This window comes from Pseudophryne corroboree, chromosome 1 (assembly GCF_028390025.1).
Source record: "Pseudophryne corroboree isolate aPseCor3 chromosome 1, aPseCor3.hap2, whole genome shotgun sequence".
Taxonomy (NCBI): Eukaryota; Metazoa; Chordata; class Amphibia; order Anura; family Myobatrachidae; genus Pseudophryne; species Pseudophryne corroboree.
The window spans coordinates 83,185,712-83,206,586 of NC_086444.1; the positions used below are offsets into that span (position 1 = coordinate 83,185,712).

Consider the following 20,875-nt stretch of genomic DNA (forward strand, 5'->3'; position numbering starts at 1 on the left):
GCGCAGGCGCGTCGTACGGGTACAAAGCGGATCGTTGCTGGGCGATGGATTTAACGAAGAACCCATTCGCACAGCCGATCGCAAGGAGATTGACAGGAAGAGGGCGTTTGTGGGTGTCAACTGACCGTTTTCTGGGAGCGGTTGAAAAAACGCAGGCGTGTCCAAGTGTTTGCAGGGCGGGTGTCTGACGTCAATTCTGGGATCGGACAGGCTGAAGTGATCGCAGCGGCTGAGTAAGTTCAGACCAACTCAGAAACTGCACAAAAGTTTTTTGTACCGCTCTGCTGCACATGCGATCGCACACTTGCAAAGCAAAAATACACTCCCCCATAGGCGGCGACTATCTGATCGCAGCGCTGCAAAAAATAGCTGGCATGCAATCAGGTCGGAATGACCCCCAAGGATAGGTGCTACCCATTGCATAACGGTCCTGCCAGATTGCAGAGGTTCTTAATGGGCTGTATGATCCAGTCACCCAGCAATGTTGGCCTGGGGTCAGGAGGATGTGAAGGTGAATAAAGACAAAATATGTGAGATTATGTGTGGACTGTACAGAGGGGATGTAATTGGGAAGGATAGCTTATAAAGCCACCATAACAATTACACTGCGCAGATACCTCAATATTACCCTTCCCTGAAGTACAGTGTATTCCAGCTAGCCCCATACAGAGGGTTACATTCCTGTTAGAACAACATGTTTTAAGGGCAAATGTTATTGAATAAATTAATAATCAGCAGTCTAGGGAGATTTTCAGGACATTAAAAGCCACAAAAATTGCTTGTACGGCCATAACCAGCCCTCTGACCGCAGGATAAATAGGCATAAATGACATAGAACACAGAAACCTAGAAAAAAAGCAGCATACACAAAACAGCTTCTACTTCTACTGAATACAAGAAAACAGACACAAGCGGTGACCGCTGATAACGAGAAAACGGGGTGATGTACCTTGTGCTGCACTAATTACTTGGGCAAGCTCTTCATTACCCGGGACACTCTGCAGACAGTCCCAGTCCTTATTCCACAGTGACAATTTCCCAGTTACATCTATAGCAGCCAGCCACGCCCCTGTGGGGAGAAATCAAACAGGTTATAGAACTATATTATTTTCTATCGATATTTGTCAGATATCCCTCATACAACTTAACAGAATGATGTGCAGCTGCCGAGCCACTTAACCTAGCCTTAGACTATGCAGAACATAAATACAATATTTTGACTAGTGTTTATACTCTGGCCAATAAAATCTGGTTATATAAATGGAAGCTAGAAAAGAACCATCTGAATTCTCGTATTTTATTCCACACATGGTCTAGTATTTATGGAAACACTCCAAGATGTATCTATTAATGGAGCTTTCTGCTGCTGCCAGCATTGAATACACCAGCTGTATGTACAGAGATGTATGATGAAATGTTGCCAGGAGAAAGATGGGCTTCTGGGTATTGGACCACATGACACAGGGGCTCCAAAGTTCTGCCTGGGGACCTCCTGATCTAGGTTCACCATGGAAATGGGAAAAGTCTGACATCTAGAATGTTTTGTTTTTGTAAAAATGGAATGGGACCCTTTAAGTAGAGGCATGCGGTGTCAGGAGCACTAGCCACCTGTAATACATCAGTCAGTCAGCACTCCTACATGACAGGCCAATGTTTTAGAAATAAGTGAAAAATTATGTATGTGAGACAGGTTACTGCAGGGTATCTCGTGCACATGGTTTCAGTATGGGTTGGGGGTGGAATCCCGGCAGCCGGATCCCGGAGGTCAGTATACCAACACTGGGATCCCGGCCATCAGAATTCCGGCAGCAGGGCGAGTGCTAGAAAGCCCATTGTGGGTTCGTCAGAGGTTCTATTCCCACTCTGTGGGTGTCGTGGACACCTATGGGTGGGATTAGCCCTGGCGCAGCCGTCGGCATTCTCGGCGGTCGGGATCCGGGCATCAGTATTCTGACCACTAGGGATCCCGACCGCCGGGATATTAACTACATCCCGTCAGTATGAGTAACATTCACAACCGTTAACAGAGGTAGTAAGGGTCACAACGCTGCTCTTCTTCAGTAGTGTCTTCTTCACCCTGCCCGAGCGTAGGTTGATCTCGCTAACGGTCTTCTCATCAACAAGGAAAATGGCTTCTTTCTCCTAAAATGAAACAAAAAAAAATTATATATATATATATATATATATATATAAAACAAACCATAATAATGATTAAATGAAGATGTGGCTGTTGTGGGATTCCGGGGGACATGTACTAAGCAGTGATAATAGTGGAGAAGTGAGCCAGTGGAGAGGTTGCCCATGGCAACCAATCAGCATTCACGTAACATTTGTAATTTGCATACTTTAAACATATACAGAGCAGCTGATTGGTTGCCATGGGAAACTTATCCACTGGCTCTTTTCTCCACTTTTATCACTGCTTAGTACATATCCCCCTATGCTGCTATTGTGATTGGGAGTTTACTGACATCAATACAAACATATTGGAAGCAGGTACTAACACTTAGAAACAATATCAATTGAAAAACCATATATAATAAAATGAAGGAAACCGTATACACGTGCACTGAAAAAACAGCATTTAATAATTTAGGTCACTTTCTATTCATGAAAAGACTATGAAATGAGTGTATTGGTAGACTGACCTGCCCCAACCAACTCAGCCTGGGACTTGGCTTCTTCCTCTTGATGCCGGTAGACAAAAGAACTTCAAGAGAGACGTCCATGTTTATTAATACATGTTACTAAGCTCCTCCAGACCAGCTAGACCAGAGTCCTGCGACCTAAGGAAGACAGTGTGCAATTAATGACACAGACACAATGCATGAATGTGGTAACCAACCTACACACTGCACACAATAGCTTAACAGGGATGTATGTACAATGCTATAGGCAATACATGTCTGTTTTTTTTTAAAGTAATTTTCAAATGGCAATATCCTCAGCCACACGAAAATCAATTTTACACATGTGGATACAAAGTTCAGTACCCACTTTAGACATGTTTAAAGATAAACTGTTCTTTATTTGTCACATGGACTGGTTGGAGGCCTCACTCCAAAAAGAGACTCGCACTGAAAACATTTTTTGCCTTTGATAAAGCTGCCAAAAACAAGTTAGGGAGCCTTATCTCTGACCAGGGCATTGCTGAGAATCCACAGGACTCTGTTTATTGTACACCTTGGGAGACTCCAGTACCCCTTCTGTGAATATTAATAAAGGGAGAACCACCATACTATTGGTTGGAAAAAGGAGGATACTCCGGATACCCGCTAGGTGGAATACCTGGCAGAAAGACCACAAGGGACTTGGTAATTGTACTGTATGTCTCCAGATTGGATATTACAAAATCCACATATTGCTTGTCCTGCAGGACTCAGTCTTATTTTAACCAGCATTGGTTACATATAATGGCTTTTTGCACATAGACTGCCCTAAGATGACGGTCAGAGATTGGCTTTTATGGCTTGATTTTAAGTGTTTGTCCACCAATTATGGCTAGAGATTGGCTTATATAGCTTGATTCTAAGTGTATATGTTTACATATATGTCCACTATTGTTTTTATAAAGTTTTTTTTAAATATTCAGATATAGATTTTTCAGTGAATTTAATACTGTGATTATTTGTACCAGCGCAGTTGGTTCCCATTTGTCTGTGTATATATGTTTATGTTTTGAGGTGATTGACTATCACCCCATCCAACAGCAGCTTGGAGAACCAGCTCAATTACAGCGCCTGTATTTTTTACCATTAAACTTGTAAATAAATTCCATGTTTAAAGATAAACTGTTCTTTATTTGTCACATGGACTGGTTGGAGGCCTCACTCCAAAAACAGACTCGCACTGACAAAAATTTTGCCACATGGGAAAGTTTTACTGAGATATCACCCAGATCTACTAAAGAGGCCGTTATACGTTGTTTTTGTAATTCCATAAGGTATGAAACTAGGTTGTTCCTTCAAGATCCTCCTGTTACTATCTGACAATTTCAAATTGACAACCATGACTCCTGACCCTTCCTGCTTTGTATTTGCTTTACTGTCAGATATGTTTGTAGTCCTTGCATGTATTTTAATCTCTTAATGATATGTATCGGAATCTCAGATGTACTTCTTATATGTACTGTCCCTTTAAAATACAGTGGTGTACATTGTTTCAATAAATAAAATTAAAAAAATTAAAATACATTTCACATGCTGCTAATTACAGTCAAATATTACAATGGTTAAATGGTTACACAGAATGCTGCGATGTCTAGTTTAATCCCAGGTAAGGAAAAACACTCATAAATTATATTAACTTCATATTTAAGACTTTTTCCCTAGAGAGAAAAGATTTACAATGCGCAACTATAGAAACATAGCATAGAATGTGACGGCAGATAAGAACTACTTGGCCCATCTAGTCTGCCCTATACCATACCTCCCGACTGTTTTGATTTTCGTGGGACAGTCCCGTTTTTTGGGAACTTTCCGCTGTCCATCCCGCAATCCGCAGTGTCCCGCGGTGGGGGTGGCAGTTGGGAGGCTCATGTCATCCCAGCTCTGCTGTAGAGCAGCGGTGAATAGATGCTGTGCACATGCTCCTGGATTTTTGTTTGCAGCCACATAGGGAGCACAAAAATCCCCGAGTTTCACTACCACTGCCGGCATTTCTAAGCCACTGCAACGGCAACTTGCCCCCTCGCCCATAATATACTGGGTAGGGAGAGCCACAGAGGAGTTATACTCTGTTCATTTGAAATGTTTTTATGTTTACCCGATGCAGCACTGCAGATATTTTGTGGCAACTTGCACCTTATAAATAAAAGTTAATAAAAAAAACTTTGGGTTTAGGTTCACTGAATTAAACATATTAGTAAAGGGAAAAAAAACACAGACGCAAGGGTCAGCTTTTATAGGGCGATCAAACTCCGACTCGCAAGCGTGCCCTGATTGTGCAGTTACAAAAAAAATAGGAATCTGAATTAAATGCTGGACACACACACACACACACACACACACACACACACACACACACACAACTACAACTGCATAAAATGCAGGTTAGATCAACAGACACTTTATTTAACAGCCTGACACCCCTCAGATATCACGGGCATACACGGTCAGATATCTCACAGTATATGGACACCCGATATCCGCTCCCTCCCCCAGGGGGTGGAAACTTTTCAGGTCCCTCCCCTGTAAAGGAACAGGTGAAATGCCCGTCATTCCAAGCAGCGCACACACTGCCCGATGCAGCAGATTTGTAACTTTAAATGACTGCATTGTACGGACTTGCTGGAAGATCCGAAAATATCGCTAGGTAGGATATGCTGGATCAGTCACGTGCATACAGAGCACATTTATCAGGACGATCCAACAATATCAGGCTGATCGCCCAGATAATTGTATCATGTATTTTATTTATTAGCAGTTTCTTACATAGCGCAGCAGATTCCGTTGCACTTTACAATTAGAACAACAGTAATAGAACAAAACTGGGTAAAATTAGACAGACATAGAGGTAGGAAGGCCCTGCTCTATGCCCAGTATTAGAAATACATTCAGTGATTAAATAGGATTTTAATACCTACCGGTAAATCCTTTTCTCTTAGTCCGTAGAGGATGCTGGGGATGCTTCAAGAACCATGGGGTATAGACGGGATCCGCAGGAGACATGGGCACTTTAAGACTTTAAAAGGGGTGTGAACTGGCTCCTCCCTCTATGCCCCTCCTCCAGACTCCAGTTATAGGAACTGTGCCCAGGGAGACGGACATTTCGAGGAAAAGGATTTATTAATTTTTAAAACTAAGGTGAGATACATACCAGCTCACACCACAAACACGCCGTACAACATGGCATTCAACAACAACGCATGCAACGGCATGACTAACATCAGCCACAGACTGACTGAACTCAACACAACATGTGTGTAACCATAACCAATAACTACAGATACAGCCCGCACTGGGACGGGCGCCCAGCATCCTCAACGGACTAAGAGAAAAGGATTTACCGGTAGGCATTAAAATCCTATTTTCTCATACGTCCTAGAGGATGCTGGGGATGCTTCCAGAACCATGGGGTTTATACCAAAGCTCTAGAACGGGTGGGAGAGTGCGGATGACTATGCAGCACCGATTGACCAAACAAGAGGTCCTCCTCAGCCAGGGTATCAAACTTGTAAAACTTCGCAAAGGTGTTTGATCCCGACCAAGTAGCAGCTCGGCAAAGCTGTAATGCTGAGACCCCTTGGGCAGCCGCCTAGGATGAACCCACCTTTCTGGTAGAATGGGCCTTCACCGATTTCGGTAACGGCAATCCCGCCGTAGAATGAGCCTGCTGAATCGTATTACAGATCCAGCGCGCAATAGTCTGCTTGGAAGCAAGAGCCCCAATCTTGTTGGGAGCCCACAGGACAAACAGAGCATCTGTTTTCCTAATTTGAGCCGTTTTGGCAACATAGATTTTCAAAGCTCTGACCACATCGAGAGACTTCGATTCTGCCAAGGCGTCAGTAGCCACTGGTACCACAATAGGCTGGTTTACGTGAAACGATGAAACCACTTTTGGCAGAAATTGCTGAGTAGTTCTCAACTCCGCTCTATCAGCATGGAAGATTTAATAGGGGCTTTTGTGAGACAAAGCCGCCAATTCAGATACCCGCCTTGCGGATGCCAAGGCCAACAACATGACTACTTTCCAAGTAAGGAATTTCAACTCAACCTTGCGCAAAGGTTCAAACCAATGAGATTGCAGGAACTGCAACACCACATTAAGATCACATGGTGCCACTGGGGGCACAAAGGGAGGTTGTATGTGTAGCACGCCTTTCACGAAGGTCTGAACTTCCGGAAGGGAGGCCAATTCTTTCTGAAAGAAAATTGATAAGGCCGAAATTTGTACTTTAATGGAGCCTAATTTTAGGCCCGCATCCACACCTGCTTGCAAAAAATGGAGCAAACGCCCCAGCTGAAATTCTTCCGTAGGAGCCTTCTTGGATTCACACCAAGACACATATTTTCTCCAAATATGGTAGTAATGCTTTGCCATTACCTCTTTTCTAGCCTGAAGTAGTGTGGGAATGACTTCAGTGGGAATACCCTTTCGGGCTAGGATTTGGCGTTCAACCGCCATGCCGTCAAACACAGCCGCGGTAAGTCTTGATACACGCACGGTCCCTGCTGTAACAGGTCCTCTCGTAGAGGAAGAGGCCAGGGATCTTCTATGAGTAATTCTTAAAGATCTGGATACCAGGCCCTCCTTGGCCAGTCTGGAACAATGAGTATCGCCTGAACCCTTGTTCTTCTTATGATCTTTATCACCTTTGGAATGAGTGGAAGTGGAGGGAACACATAGACCGACTGAAACACCCACGGTGTCACCAGGGCGTCCACCGCTATTGCTTGAGGGTCTCTCGACCTGGAACAGTATCTCTGAAGTTTCTGGTTGAGGCGAGATGCCATCATGTCTATTTGACGAATTCCCCAACGACTTGTCACTTCTGCAAAGACCTCTTGATGAAGACCCCACTCTCCTGGATGGAGATCGTGTCTGCTGAGGAAGTCTGCTACCCAGTTGTCCACTCCTGGAATGAAGACTGCGGACAGAGCGCTTGCATGTTTCTCTGCCCAGCGAAGAGCTTTTGTGGCCTCCACCATTGCCGCTCTGCTCTTTTTTCCGCCCTGGCGGTTTATGTACGCCACTGCTGTTACGTTGTCTGACTGAATCAAGATGGGCGGACCGCGAAGAAGATGTTCCACTTGCCGAAGGCCGTTGTAAATGGCTCTTAATTCCAGAATGTTTATGTGCAGACAAGCTTCCTGGCTTGACCAATTTCCCTGGAAATTTTTCCCCTGTGTGACTGCTCCCCAGCCTCGGAGACTTGCATCTGTGGTCACCAGGATCCAATCCTGAATCCCGAACCTGCGTCCCTCTAGGAGGTGAGAACTGTGCAGAGAGATTCTGGTCCTGGAAGATAGGATTATTTTCCGGTGCATGTACAGGTGAGACCCGGACCACTTGTCCAACAGGTCCCACTGAAAAACTCTGGCATGGCACCTGCCAAACTGAATGGCCTCATAGCCCGCCACCATCTTCCCCAGCAACCGAGTGCATTGAAGAATCGACACTCTTGCCGGTTTCAGAATCTGTTTTACCATGTTCTGTATTTCCAGAGCCTTTTCCACTGGAAGAAAAACTCTCTGTAATTCTGTATCCAGAATCATACCCAAGAACGACAGCCGAGTTGTCGGAACCAACTGTGATTTTGGCAAGTTTAGGAGCCAACCATGTTGTTGCAGAATTGTCAGGGAGAGCGTAACGTTTTTCAGTAATTGCTCCTTGGATCTCGCCTTTATCAGGAGATCGTCCAAGTACGGGATAATTGTGATTCCCTGCTTGCGCAGGAGAACCATCATTTCCGCCATAACCTTGGTGAAAATCCTCGGAGCCGTGGACAGACCAAACGGCAACGTCTGAAATTGGTAATGACAATCCTGAACAGCAAACCTCAGATAAGCCTGATGTGGAGGATATATGGGGACGTGTAAGTAGGCATCCTTTATGTCGACCGACACCATAAAATCCCCCTCCTCCAGACTGGAGATCACTGCTCGGAGAGATTCCATCTTGAATTTGAATTTTTTTAGATAGAAATTGAGGGATTTTAGGTTCAGAATCGGTCTGACTGAGCCATCCGGCTTCGGGACCACGAACAGGCTCGAATAAAAGCCTTCCCCCTGTTGTGACGGGGGTACCGTGACAATGATTGGATTTTGACACAGCTTTAGTATTGCAGCGCATTCTACCTCCCTTTCTGGAAGAGAAGCTGGCAAGGCCAATTTGAAAAATCAGTGAGGGGGCACGTCTTGAAACTCAAATTTCTCCAATTTGAAACCTTGGGCTACTATTTCTAATACCCAAGGATCCAGGGCCGAGCGAACCCAGACCTGACTGAAGAGTTGGAGACGTGCCCCCACCGGTGCGGACTCCCGCAGAGGAGCCCCAGCGTCATGCGGTGGATTTGGTAGAAGCCGGGAAGGACTTCTGCTCTTGGGAACTTGCCACAGCCTGTGACCTTTTTCCCCTTCCTCTTCCCCTCGAAGCAAGAAAGGAAGACCCTCCTTTTTTGTATTTATTGGGCCGAAAGGACTGCATCTGATAGTGGGGCGTTTTCTTTTGTTGTGCAGGAACATAAGGTAGGAATGATGACTTACCCGCGGTAGCCGTAGATACCAGGTCAGTGAGGCCGTCACCAAACAAGACACTACCGTTAAACGGCAGAGACTCCAGTCTTCTTAGAGTCAGCATCAGCATTCCATTGATGAATCCACAATGCCCTCCAAGCCGAGACTGCCATGGCATTGGCCCTTGATCCCAAAAGGCCAATATCCCTCGCAGATTCCTTTAGATAGTCTGCAGCGTCCCTGATATGACCCAGTGTCAAAAGCACGCTATCCCTGTCCAGGGAATCTATATCAGATGACAAGTTATCTGCCCACTTTTCAATAGCGCTACTCACCCATGCCGATGCAACGGCAGGCCTGAGCAGCGTACCTGTAGTGAGATAAATGGATTTTAGTGTATTTTCCTGCTTACGATCCGCAGAGTCCTTTAGGGCTGCCGTGTCAGGAGACAGACGCGATAGAGCTTTGTCCACCGTGGGGGTTGACTCCCACTTTTCCCTGTCCCCAGAGGGGGAACGAATATGCCACCGGAATTCTCTTGGGTACCTGTAACTTCTTGTCAGGATTTTCCCAAGCTTTTTCAAAAAGAGCGTTCAGTTCATGAGAGGGAGGAAACGTCACCTCAGGTTTCTTTCCCTTAAACATGCAGACCCTAGTATCAGGAACAGCAGGGTCTTCCGTGATATGTAATACGTCTTTTATCGCCACAATCATGTACTGAATGCTCTTAGCCAGTTTAGGATTCAATCAGGCATCACTATAGTCGACACTGGAATCAGAGTCCGTGTCGGTATCTGTATCCGCTATCTGGGTAAATGAACGCTTCTGTGACCCCAAGGGGGTCTGAACTTGCAACAATGCATCCTCCATGGATTTTCTCCATGTCTGGTTCTGAGACTCAGATTTATTTAATCTCTTATTCAACCGAGCCACATTTGCATTCGAAACACTCAACATATTTACCCAATCAGCCGTCGGCGGTGCCGACACGGTCACTCCCACAGTCTTTTCTGTCCCCACTCCAGCCTCCTCCTGGGAAGAGCACTCAGCCTCAGACATGTCGACACACGCATACCGACACCCACAACCACACTGGGGCTATAAGGGACAGACCCACAGCAAAGCCTGTTAGAGAAACACAGAGGGAGTTTTGACAGCTCACAACCCAGCGCCTATCCCGGTACTGAAACGATTAAAATAAAGCCTCAGACCTGTTAGCGCTTTTATACTAATAAGACAGCACCAAAATACTGTCACCCCCCCCCGTTTTGCACCCTGTTACTTGAACAGCAGTGTAGGAGGTCAGGACCAGCGTCTCTGCAGCTCTGTGAAGAGAAAATGGCGCTGATTAGAGCTGTGAGGGCTAAGCCACACCCCCTTAATGGCGCGCTTCAGCCCCGCTATTTTTCAAATCTTTATACTGGCGGGGTTCGGTTTTAGTGCCCAGGCACTGTAAGCCTCTTTTGCCAGTCTATTTATTGAGGTTTCATGCTGCCCAGGGCGCCCCCCTGCGCCCTGCACCCTGTAGTGCCGCTGTGTGTGTGGGAGCATGGCGCGCAGCGTGGCCGCTGTGCGGTACCCCAAAGCCGACACTGAAGTCTTCTGATCTTCTTCTACTCATCCGTCTTCTGACTTCTGGCTCTGCAAGGGGGGTGACGGTGCGGCACCGGGAACAAGCATCTAGGCGTACCTAGCGATCAGACCCTCTGGAGCTAATGGTGTCCAGTAGCCTAAGAAGCAGAGCCTTGAAACTCACAGAAGTAGGTCTGCTTCTCTCCCCTCAGTCCCACGATGCAGGGAGCCTGTTGCCAGCAGGTCTCCCTGAAAATAATAAACCTAACAAACTCTTTTTCTGAGAAACTCTGGAGAGCTCCTCATTGTACATCCAGTCTCACTGGGCACAGAATCTAACTGGAGTCTGGAGGAGGGGCATAGAGGGAGAAGCCAGTTCACACCCCTTTTAAAGTCTTAAAGTGCCCATGTCTCCTGCGGATCCCATCTATACCCCATGGTTCTTGAAGCATCCCCAGAATCCTCTAGGACGTATGAGAAAATAAGATTTTAAACCTACCGGTAAATCTTTTTCTCCTAGTCCGTAGAGGATGCTGGGGACTCCGTAAGGACCATGGGGATAGACGGGCTCCGCAGGAGACATGGGCACTAAGAAAGAACTTTAGGTATGGGTGTGCACTGGCTCCTCCCTCTATGCCCCTCCTCCAGACCTCAGTTAGAGAAACTGTGCCCAGAGGAGACGGACAGTACGAGGAAAGGAATTTGTGATCCAAGGGCAAGATTCATACCAGCCCACACCATTCACACCATATAAGTAGGGTATACACGGACCAGTTAACAGTATGAAACAACACAGCATGAGACAGAGACTGATGAAAACTGTAACATAACCCTTATGTAAGCAAAAACTATATACAAGTCTTGCATAAGTAGTCCGCACTTGGGACGGGCGCCCAGCATCCTCTACGGACTAGGAGAAAAAGATTTACCGGTAGGTTTAAAATCTTATTTTCTCTTACGTCCTAGAGGATGCTGGGGACTCCGTAAGGACCATGGGGATTATACCAAAGCTCCCAACCGGGCGGGAGAGTGCGGATGACTCTGCAGCACCGACTGAGCAAACAGGAGATCCTCCTCAGCCAGGGTATCAAACTTGTAGAACTTAGCAAAGGTGTTTGAACCCGACCAAGTAGCAGCTCGGCACAATTGCAACGCCGAGACCCCTCGGGCAGCCGCCCAAGAAGAGCCCACCTTCCTAGTGGAATGGGCCTTAATCGATCTTGGTAACGGCAATCCAGCCATTGAGTGAGCCTGCTGAATCGTGTAACAGATCCAGCGAGCAATAGTCTGCTTTGAAGCAGGAGCGCCAACCTTGTTGGCAGCACACACGACCAACAGTGCCTCTGTTTTCCTGACCCTAGCCGTTCTGGCTACGTAAATTTTCAAAGCCCTGACCACATCAAGGGACTCGGAATCCTCCAAGTCTCGCGTAGCCACAGGCACCACAATAGGTTGGTTCATATGAAAAGATGAAACCACCTTAGGCAAGAATTGAGGACGGGTCCGCAATTCCGCTCTATCCATATGAAAAACCAGATAGGGGCTTTTATGAGACAAAGCCGCCAATTCCGACACTCGCCTAGCCGAAGCCAAGGCTAACAACATGACCACTTTCCAAGTGAGATATTTTAATGCCACTGTTTTAAGTGGTTCAAACCAGTGCGACTTAAGGAAACTCAACACCATGTTAAGGTCCCAAGGCGCCACCGGAGGTACAAAAGGAGGCTGAATATGCAGCACTCCCTTCACAAAAGTCTGTACTTCTGGGAGAGAAGCAAATTCCTTTTGAAAGAAAATGGATAGGGCCTAAATCTGAACCTTAATGGAGCCTAATTTTAGGCCCAAATTCACTCCAGTTTGTAGGAAGTGAAGAAAACGGCCCAGATGGAATTCCTCCGTAGGAGCATTCCTGGCCCACACCAAGATACATACTTTCGCCATATACGGTGATAATGTTTAGCTGTCATGTCCTTCCTAGCCTTTATCAGAGTAGGAATGACCTCATCCGGAATGCCCTTTTCCGCTAGGATCCGGCGTTCAACCGCCATGCCGTCAAACGCAGCCGCGGTAAGTCTTGGAACAGACAGGGCCCCTGTTGTAGCAGGTCCTGTCTTAGAGGAAGAGGCCACGGATCTTCCGTGAGCATTTCCTGCAGATCCGGATACCAGGCCCTTCGTGGCCAATCTGGAACAATGAGAATTGTCTGTACTCCTCTTTTTCTTATTATTCTCAACACCTTGGGGATGAGAGGAAGGAGGAGGAAACACATAGACCGACTGGAACACCCAAGGTGTCACTAGGGCGTCCACTACCACCGCCTGAGGGTCTCTTGACCTAGCGCAATACTTCTGTAGTTCTTTGACTCTCTGCATAATTTCTGGACTCAGCTTTGTCCAACCTTTTGTGCAATAAATTTACATTAGCACTTAAAACATTCCACATATCCACCCAGTCAGGTGTCGGTGTTGCCGACGGAGACACCACATTCATTTGCTCCACCTCCTCACTAGGAAAGCCTTCTACCTCAGTTTAAGCGGGACGCCATCATGTCTATCTGGGGCAGGCCCCACTGACTTGCAATCTGTGCGAAGACTTCCTGATTAAGTCCCCACTCTCCTGGATGTAGATCGTGTCTGCTGAGGAAGTCTGCTTCCCAGTTGTCCACTCCTGGAATGAACACTGCTGACAGTGCGCCTACATGATTTTCCGCCCAGCGAAGAATCCTGGTGGCTTCCGCCATAGCCACTCTGCTCCTTGTGCCGCCTTGGCGGTTTACATGAGCTACTGCGGTGATGTTGTCTGACTAGATCAGAACCGGTAGGTCGCGAAGCAAAGTCTCCGCTTGACGAAGGGCGTTGTATATGGCCCTCAGTTCCAGGACGTTGATGTGGAGACAAGTCTCTTGACTTGACCAAAGACCTTGGAAGTTTCTTCCCTGTGTGACTGCTCCCCAACCTCGGAGGCTCGCGTCCGTGGTCACCAGAACCCAGTCCTGAATGCCGAATCTGCGACCCTCCAGAAGGTGAGCACTCTGCAGCCACCACAGGAGAGATACCCTGGCCCTGGGGGCCAGGGTGATCAACTGATGAATCTGTAGATGTGACCCGGACCACTTGTCCAGTAGGTCCCATTGGAAGGTCCTCGCATGGAACCCGCCGAAAGGAATGGCCTCGTAAGATGCCACCATCTTTCCCAGGACTTGAGTGCAGTGATGCACAGACACCTGTTTTGGCATCAATAGGTCCCTGACCAGAGTCATGAGTTCCTGGGCCTTTTCTATCGTAAGATAAACCCTTTTCTGGTCCGTATCCAGAATCATGCCTAAGAAGGTCAAACGGGTCGTAGGAACTAACTGTGACTTCGGGATATTGAGAATCCAGCCGTATTGCTGTAACACCTCCAGTGAAAGTGACACGCTGTTCAACAACTGCTCTCGTGATCTCGCTTTTATTAGGAGATCGTCCAAGTATGGGATAATTGTGACCCTCTGTTTGCGCCAGAGCACCATCATTTCCGCCATTACCTTGGTGAAATTCCTCGGGGCCGTGGAAAGCCCAAACGGCAACGTCTGAAATTGGTAATGACAATCCTGTACCGCAAATCTCAGGTACGCCTGATGAGGTGGATATATGGGAACATGAAGGTATGCATCCTTAATGTCCAGGGACACCATAAAATCCCCCCCTTCTAGGCTGGCGATGACCGCTCTGAGCGATTCCATCTTGAACTTGAACCTTTTCAAGTACAGGTTCAAGGATTTTAAATCTAAAATGGGTCTGACCGAACCGTCCGGTTTCGGGACTACAAATAGGGTTGAGTAATACCCCCTCCCTTGTTGAAGCAGGGGAACTTTGATCACCACCTGTTGAAGACACAATTTTTGAATTGCATTTAAGACTATCTCCCTTTCTGGGGGAGAAGCTGGTAAGGCCGATTTGAAAAATCGGCGAGGGGGCACCTCTTCGAATTCCAGCTTGTAACCCTGGGAAACCATCTCTATTGCCCAGGGATCCACCTGTGAGTGAACCCAGATGTGGCTGAAAAGTCGAAGACGTACCCCCACTGGGGCGGACTCCCTCAGCGGAGCCCCAGCGTCATGCGGTGGATTTTGTAGAGGCCGGGGAGGACTTCTGCTCCTGGGAACTAGCGGTGGATGGCAGCTTTTTCCCTCTGCCCTTACCTCTGGCAAGAAAGGACGATCCTTGTGCTCTCTTGTTTTTATTTGTCCGAAAGGACTGCATTTGATAATGTGGCGCTTTCTTAGGCTGTGAGGGAATATAAGGCAAAAAATTTGATTTACCTGCCGTAGCAGTGGAGACCAGGTCCGAGAGACCTTCCCCAAACAATTCCTCACCCCTGTAAGGTAAAACCTCCATATGCCTCGAGTCGGTATCACCTGTCCATTGCCGGGTCCATAGGACTCGTCTAGCAGAAATCGACATAGCGTTGACTCTAGAACCCAGTAGGCCAATGTCTCTTTGAGCATCCCTCATATATAAGGCAGCATCTTTAATATGACCCAGGGTTAATAAAATGGTATCCTTATCCAGGGTATCCAATTCTGCAGATAAAGTATCTGTCCACGCTGCTACAGCGCTACAAACCCAAGCCGACGCTATCGCCGGTCTGAGTAAGGTACCAGAGTGTGTGTAATCAGGATTTTGGTACTTACCGATAAATCCCTTTCTCCGATTCCACAGGGGCCACTGGAGCGTAGTTACAATGGGGATATAGTAGGCAGTAATTGGGAGCTGGCACTTTAAAATTCTTCACTCTGTGGCTAGCTCCTCCCCTACTATCTCCCCTCCAAGCCAGTCTACGTAAAACTGTGCCCGAGGAGAGCTGGAAAAAAACAAACCGTAAGGTAGAGGAGGTTAATGACGCCCTGTAAACCAGAATAACACAAACTAAACCTGGAACAGAACCTAACAACCAACCGGCTAGCCCGAACTCAACAAGCAGTCATATGGTGATCTGCAAACTGTTAAGCAAAAAACAAGGAGTAACAGCGCTGGGCGGGCGTCCAGTGGCCCCTGTGGAATCGGAGAAAGGGATTTATCGGTAAGTACCAAAATCCTGATTTCTCCTTCATCCACTAGGGGCCACTGGAGCGTAGTTACAATGGGGACGTCCCAGAGCTCCCAAAACGGGTGGGAGAGCGCTGAGAGTCCTGTAAAACCGCTCGGCCAAACTGTGATGCAGAGGCCGCAAAAGTGTCAAACTTGTAGAATTTGACAAAACTAATGTCGGTCCAACCAAGTAGCCGCCCGACAAAGTATTCATGGAGACCCCACTGGCAGCTGCCCACTAAGGTCCCATAACGCGCGTAAAGTGCGTTGAAATGGAAAAACGGAGGCTCCCGAGCCACCGCCAAGAAGCCTGTCTGATGGTCAGATGTATCCAACAGCCCAGCATATGCTGGGACCCCGGCTATTTAGTACGGGAGCATCGTACCTAACAAAGAAGAAAAACCCTTTGTCGAATAGCCGAAGACCTCTGTAGAGAGAGTCGGCGAGCCTTGACAACAGTCAACTAGTAACTGAAAAACACTAGTGTCAGATTTATATGAAAAACGGACATCCCCTTTGGAAGAAACGACCTCTGAGGCCTAAGGTCAGCCGGGGGAGTTGCCAATAGAGTACTCCCTGAAAGAGAGGCCAAACTTACGGCCACCAGGCTAATCTCTTTTGGAAGAAAACCGAAAAAAAAGGCAGAGACCTAAACTTCAGGTCAATGTGGTTTTAAGCGCAGCGGAGCAAAACCTCCCAGAGAAACCAAAGATGACGGCTGAATGGTAACCGAAAGAAGGGGAAAACCCTCTTTTATCCTTATCATGTCCCATACAGTTTTCCGAAAGTGGCAAAAGCGAGGAAAGGTAACAGACTTCTGAAATCAGGGCCCAGTAGGCCTAACCGAACTAGGGAACTCCTCCCTTCTGAGGTCTCGTGGACAGTCACACGATTGAACAAGTAAAAGGACCCTATTGTCCAGTCTAGGTAGGAGCCAATGCTCCTCTACTGACAACAGGTGCAGGCTGGATCTTCAAGTCATGGGTGGCCCCACCAGAGCCACCGAGAGGACTAGCACGCATATTCTCCTCCTGTGTTACCGAAAGTGAGGTAAAAATAGAAAAGGAGGCAAGATAGAATAACCAGAAAACTCCCAGGAGCCCTGAGGGCATCCTCGGCTACTGCCACCAGAGCTCACGTCCCTGAGTAGTAAAGGGTTAAAGAGTCAGTCAGAACGGCCTGAGGTCGATTCGGAATCTCCGCCCACAGCAGACCAGTTGACAAAACTCTGGGGAATGTTCCCTCACCCAGGAGTCTGACCTGGTGGCCTGACCTGGAAAGAAGATTGTTGTCCCCCGCTCAGAGGGGAATGTAGGCGACCACTCATTGCGTCACAACTTGACTGAAGAAATAGAGTACCTGGTGCCGAGGAAGGAAAAATCCTTTGACGGACCGTGTTGTGAAAACGTCTACGAGGAGCATAACTTGGATCTGTGTCGAACCAGAAGCTCCTGGATCCTCCGGATATTCAGACGCCACCTAATGTACAGAGTGGGATAGTAGAAGTAGATTGTCCCATTAGGGAACCCACGTCACCTCCTGCCTTTGAAAAAGTTATTCTGCGAACTTCCAGAACCCTGTGGGATCGGAAGCGAGACCGAAAGGAAAGGACCGACAGTGAAAATGAGAATCCTGTAATGCGAATCTGAGAAAAGCCCGATGAGGAAACCCAACCGAAATCAGTAAACAGGCATCTCTGAAGACAAGGGACACGTAAAGCTCCCTTTCTTGTTCAAACTAGCAATCACAGATTGAAAGGAGTCTAAGGCCAGAATATGCCTGGCCAAGCCCACTGGCTTCGAAACGTGAAAAGAAAACAAAGACCTGAGAACTGTCCCGATTCAAATGATATGTGAAAAACAGGAATCAACACCCTTTGCGGTTAGGAGCATATGAAGCACCGCCTGCAGTATGACTCTTGTCATCGTAAATCGTCCGACCCATGCCGAGGGACTCCTGAGACGGTTGTACTCCAAAATCTAGACTGTAACCGCCCAAGCCTTCTCCCACTGACATGCGCCTATCCTGGGACCCTCCAGGTGGTAGGAAGGTCTGACCTGTAGTGGGTGTATAGGATGACCTAAAATCAGACTGGACCGAGGCTGTTAAACCTCTGCTTCAGCCTTTTACCCTGAGATCCCCTGGCGACTGAGATATCGCCCATGTGGAGTCGAAAGCTTGAAAGGGCAAGGAAAAATCTAAAGGAAAGACCGGTAAAGGTCTGTCTTGGAGCTGGGGCAGTAGTAGGATAAAGCAAAGTGGACTTACCTCCAATGGCTCAAGAAATCCTGCAGAAAGTTCCTTCCTCTGAACCATCTGCCCCGTAGGATTTCATGTTCACCTGTCACTGTCGCAGCCCCCGAGGTCGTCGGGTTAAGACAGCCCAAACGAAAATGCAGGTTCCGAGTCTGCAGACGTGGAGACCTCCAAAGAACATAAAGCAGAATCGTGATTCTGACCCGTACCAAAGTATCAATTGATCCGGATGCGAAACATCCTGTAACCTAGAGGACAATTGTTCCACAACCTACCTGCTCCGGACAAGGTAGAACCCAGCTGCCACATATGTGTCTTCGATGGATCTCTGAGCAAGGTTGCCTCAGGAACAAAAACAGCTTGTTGGACCGGCTATACATCGAGGGGTATACCCTGGAGAGGTCCTGATACCATTTCCTGCCGTCTGCGGGGAAAGGATAGGAAAACAAACATTGTTTGATACCTGAAATTGTGTATTCGGGTGTCTGTCGGCTGCCCCCCGGAGCCTACCCAGCTCATCCGAAACTGGACCAGTAGCTGTCATTTCATCATCGGCGTCGAACCCCGATGGCCTGACGTGCCCGCCTCCTTTACCTGCAGTACCAGACGAACTGCTGTATAATGCACCTGGATATTCTGAGACACTGGTTCAGACTCCACAGAAAACGGACCTCATCAGTATCCTGGACATCTTTCTCCACCTCCCGGAGAGGTCTTTCCACTGCTGAGTTGTGTAACATGGAAGGTTATCAAGGCTCTTTTAGAAACCTGGAGAGGTGAAATGACGTACAAGGTCTCTGGTTAACAGTGACATTACCTGCATAATCTGAGCTTGTCAAACAGGAGTGTCCTGTAGGTGCGTGGAGGGCTAAGCAGATGGCTCCACCGCATACTTCACACCTAAGAGGGAATTCTTTGACTATTCCAGGTGAGACAAACGAAAGGAGAAAAAGGTGGGTTAAATAAACACAGCCCTATGTAAGGTCTGCCTATAATGTGTAGTGACCGACACGATGCAAATAAACTTTCTGGAGCAGCGGAGACCTGAACCAGTAGCGCTGCGCTGTGGGACAGGAGTCTTAGCCACTAGACTATAGGAGCTTTTTTTTTTTTTTTTTGGATTCAAACCCTGGTCCCTTCAGATACCCGCTACAGCGACTGTCTGATGCCACACACATTCCCCAAATTACTACCAGTATTATTAATATTAAGTGAAACAAAGGAATAATAAAGGGAAGGTAACACCCGCCCTGTATGTAGAGTACTGCTAAATTAGGAAGATGCAATACATGTTTCTCGGAGGCTCCGTTGGTTTCCCAAAATGGCGTGTAGTCTGCGAGAAACGCCGGGGGGAAAAGTTATGTGGCAAGGCGGAGCTAATGTGAAACCAGGTCTTATAATAAAAACATTGCCACTATATATGGTAGTGTAACAGTATACATATATATACATATATATATACAGATATATACACACACACACACACCCATACATAAACCCATACATATATATATACCCACATATCTATATATATATATACATAATTAAGCCAATTGGGTAGAGGGTGATATGTGAACCTGGGTTCCTATGCATAATCTGCTCCACCATTATGGCCACCAATGCATTCATGAGCCCCTGATATAGAGCAGGCTCCAATCCATGTGTGTGTGTGCTGGGGAGTGGGGAGCCCGCTGAGTAAAGTGGGATTATCCCAGTACAAACATTAAATGAAGCAGTAAGCTCCCTGACTCTCCCTCCAGCAATGTAAAAGCATTACAGCTATCTTCACAATTCTTTTTCATTTATTTTACAAGTGTCTTACACATGATTAGAACACACAACCCATTATATGAAATGAAGCAGGGAGCCCGCTGTGCAGAGCGGAATTAGGCTGGCCCTCAAAATTTAACTAACCCGCTTCAGTTCCTTACGAAGCGGTGAGCGACCTGTAACTCCCTCCGGCAATGCGTGCGGGGAGCGGGAAATGCAGTGGCTGGGGAGCGGGGCGCTGAGCCCGCTGTGCAGCGCGGGAGCCTGTAGCTTACCCGGAGTGGTGAGTGTGTATCCCTTGCCGGCAAAGCGTGAGCCGGGAGCCCGCTGTACAGAGCGGGAAATACAGTGGCTGGGGAGCGGGGCGCTGAGTCCGCTGTACAGCGCGGAAGCCTGTAACTTACCCAGAGCGGTGAGCGCCCTGTATCCCCTCCGTCTTGAGTGCCCTGCATCCCCCCCGGCAATGTGTGTCGCGGGCGGGGAGCAGGGAGTGCTGAGCCGCCGTACAGAGCGGGCGCTGTGCATAGCGCACTGAAGCTCCGCCCACCCCTTAAAGGCGCCAAATTTGAATCAGAAAAGGCGCCTCTGATTATAATCTGACTCCTGCGATCATACAGTGGCACACCGAAGGGATAAATATATTACTTAGAGCACATTGCACCAGTAAATGTGCAATGTAATAGATAAACCATACATCCATGTGAATGGGGGGTGTTTACTCACCACTGTTTGCAGATGGAATGGCCCCGACACACGCCGCACGCAGCGGTGTCCGGCCTCTGTTGACGGAGTGGCTCCAACACGCGCCGCACGCAGCGGTGTCCGACCTCTGTTGACGGAGTGGTCCCAACACGCGCCGCACGCAGCGGTGTCCGACCACTGTTACTTACCGCTGACATGCTGCCGGAATCTTCTGCTGGGTGGAGTGGCCGCGACACGCGCCGCACGCAGCGGTGTCCGCCAACTCAGGAGAGCTCAGTGTCTCCCTCAGCCGGGGCCCATCCCGAGCCGCACGCAGCTGCGATGGGA

General features: G+C 47.8%; 1 protein-coding gene across 6 annotated transcripts in view; it reads right to left on the minus strand.

Annotated features, from left to right (window-relative positions):
- CPLANE1 (ciliogenesis and planar polarity effector complex subunit 1) overlaps window positions 1-20,875 on the minus strand; it is a 250,462-nt gene that overhangs the window by 214,605 nt on the left and 14,982 nt on the right. For all 6 annotated transcript variants that reach the window (XM_063961138.1, XM_063961144.1, XM_063961157.1 and 3 more), the window contains exons 2-4: window positions 2,649-2,786; window positions 2,019-2,142; window positions 950-1,069 (exon numbers count right to left, since the gene is read on the minus strand). In XM_063961138.1, coding sequence (XP_063817208.1) covers window positions 950-1,069; window positions 2,019-2,142; window positions 2,649-2,729 — 325 coding nt within the window. In that variant the 5' untranslated portion in view covers window positions 2,730-2,786. The remainder of the gene's footprint in view (window positions 1-949; window positions 1,070-2,018; window positions 2,143-2,648; window positions 2,787-20,875) is intronic.